Source organism: Salvelinus namaycush, chromosome 1 (assembly GCF_016432855.1).
Source record: "Salvelinus namaycush isolate Seneca chromosome 1, SaNama_1.0, whole genome shotgun sequence".
In the NCBI taxonomy this organism is placed as follows: Eukaryota; Metazoa; Chordata; class Actinopteri; order Salmoniformes; family Salmonidae; genus Salvelinus; species Salvelinus namaycush.
The window spans coordinates 20,382,434-20,392,679 of record NC_052307.1 but is presented as its reverse complement, the minus strand read 5'-3'; the positions used below and the strand labels follow the sequence as shown (position 1 = coordinate 20,392,679).

General features: G+C 42.9%; 1 protein-coding gene across 1 annotated transcript; it reads left to right on the top strand.

Moving 5' to 3' along the window:
* The first annotated feature begins 2,522 nt into the window (after nt 1-2,522).
* On the top strand, nt 2,523-8,086 carry LOC120061978 (anaphase-promoting complex subunit 7-like). The gene is made up of 11 exons (XM_039011803.1): nt 2,523-2,917; nt 3,962-4,148; nt 4,324-4,443; nt 4,597-4,708; nt 4,820-4,973; nt 5,104-5,246; nt 5,406-5,523; nt 6,202-6,398; nt 6,546-6,770; nt 6,911-7,061; nt 7,222-8,086. Exons 1-11 carry the CDS (start codon nt 2,817-2,819, stop codon nt 7,409-7,411), a joined length of 1,698 nt encoding a protein of 565 aa, XP_038867731.1. The 5' UTR covers nt 2,523-2,816; the 3' UTR covers nt 7,412-8,086.
* The last annotated feature ends 2,160 nt before the right edge of the window (nt 8,087-10,246 follow it).

Below are 10,246 nucleotides of genomic sequence, written 5' to 3'. Positions count from 1 at the left end.
ATTAGCCATGTGAGCCAGAGATACCCAACTCCCTAGAACGCCACACAAATAAATACCCGAAAATTGCAATATACTAACATAAACTGATATAACTCGGTTTAAAATAACAACATTATGATGTCTTTAACGCCTATATCGAATAAAAACACAGCCGGAATTATCTAAGAGCTATAACCGGAGCTTCTAGTACGATATGCCAAGCTCCTTCCTGCGTCAGAGCGAAGAGGGCAAAGACCGGACCTTTCCTTCCCAAGCCATTTATAACCTTTCAGATCTGCCTAGAGACTCCATTTCAAGTCTCACTATTCGCTGACATCCAGGGGAAGGCGTATGCAGTGCATCTCAACCAATAGAAGACAGGCAAATTAATAAACTGATCTGGGAACAGCTTGCAGAATTCTGCATTCTCACATCCACATAGGAAAATTGCTCTAAGTCCAGTTCTGTTTCACTCACAGATATAATTCAAACGGTTTTAGAAACTAGAGAGTGTTTTCTATCCAATAGTAATAATAATATGCATATTGTACGAGCAAGAATTGAGTACGAGGCAGTTTAATTTGGGAACGAAATTATTACAAAGTGCAAACAGCACCCCCTATTGAAAAATACCAACAAAAAAAAAGAAATAAATGTAACATAATTCAAAAGCAGCAGTAAAATAACAGTAGCGAGGCTATATACAGGGGGTACCGGTTCAGAGTCAATATGCGGGGGCACCGGTTAGTCGAGGTAATTGAGGTAATATATACATGTGGGTAGAGTTATTAAAGTGACCTTTGCATAGATAATAACAGAGAGTAGCAGCAGTGTAAAAGAGGGAGGGGGTAAGGCAAATAGTCTGGGTAGCCATTTGATTAGATGTTCAGTAATCTGTTATTGTTCAGTAATCAGAAGCTGTTAAGAAGGACCTAGACTTGGCGCTCCAATACAGCTTGCCGTGCGGTAGCAGAGAGAACAGTCTATGACTAGGGCGGCTGGAGTCAATTTTTAGGTCCTTCCTCTGGTGGTATAGAGGTCCTGGATGGCAGGAAGCTTGGCCCCAGTGATGTATTGGGCCGTACGCAATACCCTCTGTAGTACCTTGCGGTCAGATGGCTGAGCAGTTGCCATAACAGGCGGAGATGCAACCAGTTGGGATTCTCTTGATGGTGCAGCTGTATTTTTGAGGATCTGAGGATCTGACCCATGACAAATCTTTTCAGTCTCCTGAGGGGAATAGGCGTTGTCGTGCCCTCTTCACGACTGTCTTGGTGTCTTTGGACCATGACAGTTCTTTGGTGATGTGGACACCAAGGAACTTGAAGCTCTCAACCTGCTCCACTACAGCCCCGTCGATGAGAATGGGGGTGTGCTCGGTCCTCCTTTTCCTGTAGTCCACGATCATCTCCTTTGTCTTGATCACGTTGAGTGAGAGGTTGTTGTCCTGGCATCACACTGCCAGTTCTCTGAGCTACCTATAGGATGTCTCATCGTTGTCGGTGATCAGGCCTACCACTGTTGTGTCGTCGGCAAACTTAATGATGGTGTTGGGAGTCGTGCTTGGCCATGCAGTCATGGGTGAACAGGGAGTACAGGAGGGGACTGAACACGTACCCTTGAGGGGCCCCCATGTTGAGGCAGCGTGGCAGATGTGTTGTTACCTACCCTTACCGCCCGTCAGGAAGTCCAGGATCCAGTTGCAGAGGGAGGTGTTCAGTCCCAGGGTCCTTAGCTTAGTGATGAGCTTTGAGGACACTTTGGTGTTGAACGCTGAGCTGTAGTCAATGAATAGCATTCTCACGTAAGTGTTCCTTTTGTCCAGGTGGGAAAGGGCAGTGTGGAGTGCAATAGAGATTGCATCATCTGTGGATCTGTTTGGGCGGTATGCAAATTGGAGTGGGTCTAGGGTTTCTGGGATAATGGTGTTGATGTGAGCCATGACCAACCTTTCAAAGCACTTAATGGCTACAGACGTAAGTGCTATGGATCGGTAGTCATTTAGGCAGGTTACCTTGGTGTTCTTGGGCACAGGGACTATGGTGGTCTGCTTGAAACATGTTGGTATTACAGACCTGGCCAGGGACAGGTTGAAAATGTCAGTGAAGACACTTGCCAGTTGGTCACAGCCCTTAGCAGTGGTATATTAGCCATATATCACACCTCCTCGGGCCTTATTGCTTAATCATGGCAGTCAAAACAAGTTACATCGACATCCATTGATGGAAAATGATCTGGAGAGTTTAATAAGGGCGATTTATCTTTTCTCTTGCGACATTCTTAAACTCGCAAGAATTATTATTTTGATAGAAAACCGAATTTTGCTTATTAGCCTACGTCATTAAAAAATCCTTAATTCGCTCGATAACGTTATGGGGAAACAAACATGTATTAGATAAATGTGGCAACACCTCTCTTTCTGCGAAAAACTTTTTGGGGCAAGTTTTCACATCTGCGTAGGTTTTCAGATTTCATTGGGCTAGACATTTTAGTTGGACCTGACAACCCTGACAATTTCCCTGTTTGACCGCTAGGGTATTACGTCTCTGTGGTACTCTATTCGCCTGAACAGGACAACTTTGTGTCCGTTTAAGGTTTTAAAACGTATTACTTAGATTTTTGTCATTTATACCGAGGAGAAAAAAACTGTCATATTTATGACACGTAGCAATGATATGATGTTTTTATAAAAGCAAAACATAATTGATGGGTCCTTCAACTTGCGGCGCCATATTTAATACATTGCAGTTTATGATGATAGCTAGCAAGTAAGCTACCTGTCTGCAATCGTAAACTTTAGATTTTGATCTTAAAGCAAGCCATCAAAATACATCGAAATGAACGTCATAGATCATGTGAGGGATATGGCCGCCGCGGGACTTCACTCAAACGTTCGGATAATTAGTAGCTTACTGCTGACAATGAGCAATAACAATCAGTAAGTAACAGTATAGTATTAGCTAGCTGGCTAGCTACTGTACATCCCTCTGAGGTATGAGCTACCTAACTAGTTATTCACTCCGTTCGATCATCTTCAAAAGCATATAATTCTGTACAATTGATAACACATGTCCTAATCAATGCATGCTTATCGTCACGAGCCAAGCTGACAAGGACGCAGTTGGCAGTATTTATATCTAGCTAGCAAGCCAACTAGCTTAAGATGGGTGTAAGTGTACACTGAACAAGAAGATAAACGCAAAGATTTTGCTGAGTTACAGTTCATATAAGGAAATCAGTAAATTGAAAAAAATGCATTAGGCCATAATCTATGGATTTCACATGACTGGGCAGGGGCGTAGCCATGAGTGGGTGTGGGAGGGCATAGGCCCACCCACTTGGGAGCCAGGTTAACTCACTACTGAGGATCCTGGGCTGGTGTGGTTACACATGGTCTGTGGTTGTGAGGCCGGTTGGATATACTGCCAAATTTTCTATTACAACGTTGGAGGTTGCTTATGGTAGAGGAATTAACATTAAATTATCTGGAAACAGCTCTGGTGGACATTCCTGCAGTCAGCATGCCAATTCCATGCTCCCTCAACTTGAGACATCTGTGGCATTGTTGCGTGACAAAACAGCACAGGCCTTTTGTGCCCAGCACAAGGTGCACCTGTGTAATGATCATGCTGTTTTTCAGGTTTTTTTGATACGCCACACCTGTCAGGTGAATGGATTATCTTGACAAAGGGTAAAATGCTCACCAATTGGGATTTAAACAAATTTGTGCACAAAATTTGAGGGAAATAAGCTTTTTGTGCATATGGAACATTTCTGGGATCAGCTCATGAGACATAGGACCAGCACTTTAGATGTTGCGTTTTATATTTTTGTTCAGTGTAGTTGTATCTGGATTAATAATGTGACTATTTGTGAAAAGATTGTGTATGTTGATTGCTAATTTCCTTGACCACTTCATATAGTTATTGTCAGTCAAATACTGTGCCAGAGAGTGATGCATGTACCACATCTGTTCTTTCAGAGAACTGTTCTCACCATCCCAGAAGTACCAGCTGCTGGTTTATCATGCAGATGCCATCTTCCATGACAAGGAGTACCGTAATGCTGCTTGCAAGTACAACATGGCACTGCAGCAGAAGAAAGTGCTCAGCAAAACTTCTAAAGTGCGGCCATCTACCGGGGGAACTGCATCCTCCTTGCAGTCACAGGTGTGGAAGGCTCCTAACTCTGTCAATTACAACATATCTTGCTGTAGCAACAGGCATCCATGCCATTCATTAAAAATAATGCACATTTGACTGAGCTGCTCTACAGACTATATGTAATTGTGTACAATGTGCATTGCCTTCTGAATTGACCAAATGCCATTTTTCTTTATTTCAGAGTTTTCCCTCAGAGATTGAGGTCAAGTATAAGATTGCAGAGTGCTACACCATCCTGAAGCTTGATAAGGATGCAATTGCAGTGCTTGATGGGATTCCATCTAGACAGAGAACCCCAAAGGTAGGCTGCTGTTTTGAGGTCCCCTCCTTAAAGCCCCATCCTCTCAATGACACCCAAGCTTGCAGTGCCGTTTTATGACTATGTCAATAAAGTAAAGCAGCCCAGATTCTTGTGAGGAATTTCCGAATTGCATATTTGTTTATCCTTCCTAAGATCAACATGATGCTGGCTAATCTGTACAGGAAGGCTGGACACGAACGCTCTGCTGTCACAAGCTACAAAGAGGTCCTGAGACAGTGTCCCTTGGCACTGGATGCCATCATTGGTATGGACTAGTTACTGGGATGTTTCTGTAGTGCGTCACACAGACATGCCAAAATCCCATGTTGTTGTGCTCTTCATTTTGAAGGGTTCTTTTAACTTGTGTCTGTTGTAGGTCTCCTGTCTCTGTCAGTGAAGGGAGCTGAGGTGGCGTCCATGACTATGGATGTGATCCAGAGTCTTCCCAACCTGGAGTGGCTCTCTGTGTGGATCAAATCCTATGCCTTCATACATGCAGGGGACAACCACAGAGCAATCAACTCCATCCGGTGAGCAGACCAGTTCCTCATCCCACCATGGGAGTGTTATTAATTTCATGAATCATAATCTCCGGTGTTGTTAAACTATGGCTCTCATTCTGGGTGTTGTGTTTCTCTGTTTCCTGATTCTCCTTCTCAGCTCCCTGGAGAAGAAGTCTCTAATGCGTGACAATGTGGACCTGCTGGTGAGCCTGGCAGATGTGTACTTCAGGGCAGGCGACACAAAGAACTCCATTCTGAAGTTTGAGCAGGCCCAGATGCTGGATCCTTATCTGATCAAAGGTACTGGACAGCAGACATCAGAAAACCCATCACTGACTAAATAAATCAGTTTCCTAGGACTCCCTAAGCCAGTCTAGCGATTCTTATCTAAGACATTAACTATTAGGTTTTTATGTGTAGTTGAACTAATTCAGTTATGTTGTCTTTACTTACTGTCAGGCATGGATGTATATGGCTACCTTATGGCACGTGAGGGGCACCTGGAGGATGTTGAGGTTCTGGGAGGAAGGCTGTTCAACATCTCAGACCAGCATGCAGAGCCCTGGGTCATATCTGGGTAATACGGCTGGGAATTGCCAAGATAATCACGATACTTAGGTGCTGATACGATATCTGTTGCGATTCTCATGATTGTATATGTATTGCAATTCGATGTTCCAAACATATTGCTCACTATACAGTGCATTCGGAAAGTATTCAGACCCCTTGACTTTTTCAAAATTTTGTTAGGTTACAGCCTTATTCTAAAATGGATTTACATTTTTTTTTTTACCTCATCAATCTATTCACAATACCCCCATAATGACAAAGTGAAAACAGGTTTTTAGAAATTGTTGCAAATGTATTAAAAAAAACAAAAAACAGATACCTTATTTACATAAGGATTCAGACCCTTTGCTATGAGACTCAAAATTGAGCTCGGGTGCATCCTGTTTCCATCGATCATCCTTGAGATATTTCTACAACTTGATTGGAGTCAACCTGTGGTAAATTCAATTGATTGGACAAGATTTGGAAAGGCACCCACCTGTCTATATAAGGTCCCATAGTAGACAGTGCATGTCAGAGCAAAAACCAAGCCATGAGGCCGAAGGAATTGTTTGTAGAGCTACGAGACAGGATTGTGCCGAGACATAGATCTGGGGAAGGGTACCAAAACATTTCTGCATTGAAGGTCCCCAAGAACACAGTGGCTAAATACATGTTCCTACCAATCTGGTTTTTGGTGGCTCAGATGTCACAGCTTCTACAGTAAGCGCTACTCCCGGGCCCTCTACCTGGGTGCCAAGGCCATCCAGCTGAACAGCAACAGTGTGCAAGCCCTCCTCCTGAAGGGGGCAGCACTGAGGAACATGGGCCGAGTGCAGGAGGCCATCATCCACTTCAGAGAGGCCATGCGCCTGGCGCCCTGCCGTCTGGACTGCTATGAAGGCAAGGGGACCTTCTTGTAATGATCGCATCATTGTAATGAACATCTGTTTTCATCTTGAACTGCCCCCACATAAAGCTGCAACATCAGATGTTGTTTTTTGTTTTGTTACTAGTATTGAGGTAGTCATGAGCCTTCTCTGTCCCCAGGTCTGATTGACTGTTACCTGGCATCCAATGGGATCCGAGAGGCAATGGGGATGGCCAATAACATCTATAAGACCCTGGGAGCGAATGCCCAGACTCTGACCATCCTGGCTACAGTCTGCCTGGAGGACCCTGTGACCCAGGAGAAGGCCAAAACCCTGCTGGACAAGGCGCTAGCCCAGAGGCCTGACTACACCAAGGCTGTGGTCAAGAAGGCAGAGCTGCTAAGTATGTGGCTTGGTAGCAAACCCTGAAGTTCTATTAGTTGTTTTGCTGTAGAGATTTAGAACCATTGTATCTTTGTCATTTTTGTTTTACCGAAGATGTTAGGGACAAGAGTTGATATTGTGTTTGTTTTCGCATTTAAGGTCGGGAACAGAAATACGAGGAAGGGATTGCTCTTCTCCGGAATGCCTTGGCCAATCAGAGTGACTGTGTGCTGCACAGGATGCTGGGGGATTTCTTGGTGGCGGTCAATGATTATCAAGAGGCTATGGACCAATACAGCATAGCACTTAGGTAATGTTACACCAAAGTCCAGGGTTTTACACAACTCATGAAATGTTAATGCAGTGTCGCTCTTAGGCCTACCTTTTCTCAAATATGTAAATGGTGCACTTCGATCTTGAAACTGCACATGTTTCTCTATCATCTGAATCTGACTCCATCTGTCTTTTAGCCTGGACCCGAATGACCAGAAGTCTCTGGAAGGAATGCAGAAGATGGAGAAGGAGGAGAGCCCTGCTGATGCCACTGTGGAGCTGGATGGAGATGACATGGAGGGCAGCGGGGAGGATGGAGAGCTGGAAGGCAGTGACAGTGAAGCAGCCCAGTGGGCAGACCAGGAGCAGTGGTTTGGCATGCAGTGACCCAGGCCCACTGCAGAGACGCCAGGGACACAGCGGGGGGCTGGGGGAACACGCCACACATAGGCATCATGGGTTCCTGATGTAATGCTCCGGTGGACTCTATATGGGTGTATACAAGATATGGGTGTATAAAGCCCCATCTCAGGGTTATAGAGGTCATCATAGCAGCCACTGAGGTTTGGGGAGGATACATTTTACAACCCAGCACCCAAAAATGATAACTTGCCATTCCACGTCTCCTTCCCTTTGCGATCACTGATTAGTTGGTAGGTGAAAATGAACCTTACTAACCTATTTCATACCCATCAGGGGTCCAAGAGTAAAGGAGATGAGGTGAAGAGGCTATTTAGGATTGTTGGGCCATGGCCCAAGAGTTTCCTTGTTTGTTGGGTTAACACAAGATAATCTGAAGCCAGTAATCATTGAAATTATTCTATTTCTGCTGCTTTGTTTTTTCTGTTTAATATTTGCATGTATTAACACATATTGGTGTGAAGCTGGCGACATACTTTCCCTTCTGAATAATCAGATAACTTAAGGCCTGTGTGTCAATCACGGGGTCATTTAATTTGACACATTCTTTGCAAAGTAATGTTAAAGTTTTCCAATGCAGATGTTTAACCATGTGGTGTGTGTATATGTTTTGAAGATATAAAATCATGACGTCTGGTCTCACGCCCTGACATATTATTGAAGTTTTTGGTAAATTAGTATTAGTGACTTATTGAGTAACAGTTCTAAAACAGTGTTTGTCAACTCGTCCTCCAGTACCCCCAGACAAATGCATGTGATTCAACTAATTGAGGGCTTGATGATTAGTTGTCAAGTTGAATCAGGTGAGCTTGTCTGGGGCTAAAACAAAAATGTGTGCCGTTGAGGGTACAAGGACTGGAGTTGGGAAACACTTCTCTAAAACATCCTTGTATTTAGGCTATAAGCAAGGTAGCTTCAAATGAATACACATCTCCAATCTGGCATATAGAAGATTGGCAACATAATGTAGAATTGCTTTATTTACCTGAAACCACAAGTCATGTGACAATACAATCGTCAGCTCTGAAATTAGTTTGGCACGCGTGTGCCATTGAAGGGACTGACTTTCTTTCAGGGTAATGGATCGCCACACCTCCGCCTTCCCAGATACCGCAAAATCTGCTTCAAACATGTTGCACATTACAGCGCAAAGAAAAGTCTATTTGGTTATTTTACACATCTCCCCCCCCAAAAAAGAGTTCCTTAGGAAAAGATAACATTTGTACTATTGTTCATTTAATTTATCAATACATTAATTATTACACATCTGATAAAATGGCTGCTTCAGAGGACATGCATCATGGAATAGTGTACATTAATAGAAAACTATAATAGGTATATTAAGATAACATAGGAACTCTGTTGTATCTAGTTTGAAGGCTGCATTTACACAGGCAACCCAATTCTGATATTTTTCCACTACTTGGGCAAAAGACCAGAAATGGGCTGTCATGTGTAAACGCAGCCTATGGCTCTTCATTTAGTAAGGATGGAGGGACCTGGGATTGGTTCATTTGATTCCAAAAATATTTACACCCATTCAGTTAAAATATATATACCATTTGATTACTTTTTTTGTCATGTAATTGCTTATGAAATGTATCAATCATGTCTTGATAGCTCTTCTTTATTGACATGCAGGTCTTGGAAGATGTGGTGCTGCTCAAAACACATGCACAACACTAAAGCAGTTCCTACAAGGGATTTATAGGAGGAGCGGGCTTACATGGCACTAGCTGCAGAGAGAGGAGAGAGAAAGACAGGGAGAAACCAAATCAATCATAGGACAGACAGAAACAAGGCATAGGTCAAAAAAGCAAAGACGCAAACAGACATGGCTCTCTCACTGGGAATTTAAAAAGGCATGGTGAACAGAAAGCCATTAGGTCATCTACTGCTTCATTTTCTACAGTCATGTCTAGGGCCATGCCACGTGCAAACAGAAAGATGGGAATAAATGCAGTAAGACATTCAGTGGTGCAAAATTACTTTAAAGTACTAAAGTCATTTTTGTGTGTGTGTGTGGGGGGGGTATCTGTACTTTACTATTTGACAACTTTTACTTCACTACATTCCTAAAGAAAATTATGTACTTTTTACCCCATACATTTTCCCCGACACCCCAAAATACTCATTAAAGTTTTGATAGCTTAGTAGGACAGAAAATGGTCCAATTGACACACCCTACTGCCTCTGATCTGGCAGACTCACTAAACACAAACGCTTCATTTGTAAATGATGTCTGAGTGTTGGAGTGTGACCCTGGCTATCTGTAAATAAAAAGAATTGTGCCATCTGGTTTGCTTAATACGCCATTTTAAATTATTCATACTTTTACTTTTGATATGTAAGTATATTTAAAATCAAATACTTTTAGACTTTTACTCAAGTAGTATTTTACTGAGTGGCTTTCACTTTTCTATTAAGGAATCTTTACTTTTACTCAAGTATGACAATTTGGTACTTTTTCCACCACTGATTGGAAGAAATAGCAGTTAGGTTTAAGAACACTCAAGCGTTTACTGGCATGGTATTGGGGAAAGCATGCTTTCTAGGAATACCTATTACCTACAGTGTTTCTAAAACACGCTCAAGTACAACTAGTGTAAAAGGTATGAAGCATCTTTAAAACTCTATACACATAGATACTATTTTGTGTTATATGTACAGACTCTTCTACAAGCCAGTCATTTTAGCGTTGGGCCTACATACTATGGCCAAAGCAGTCTCTGCTTGGTGATCCACCCCAATAGGGAGTGCTGACCACAACAGTCCCATCAAAGCATCCATCTTGTGCTCAAC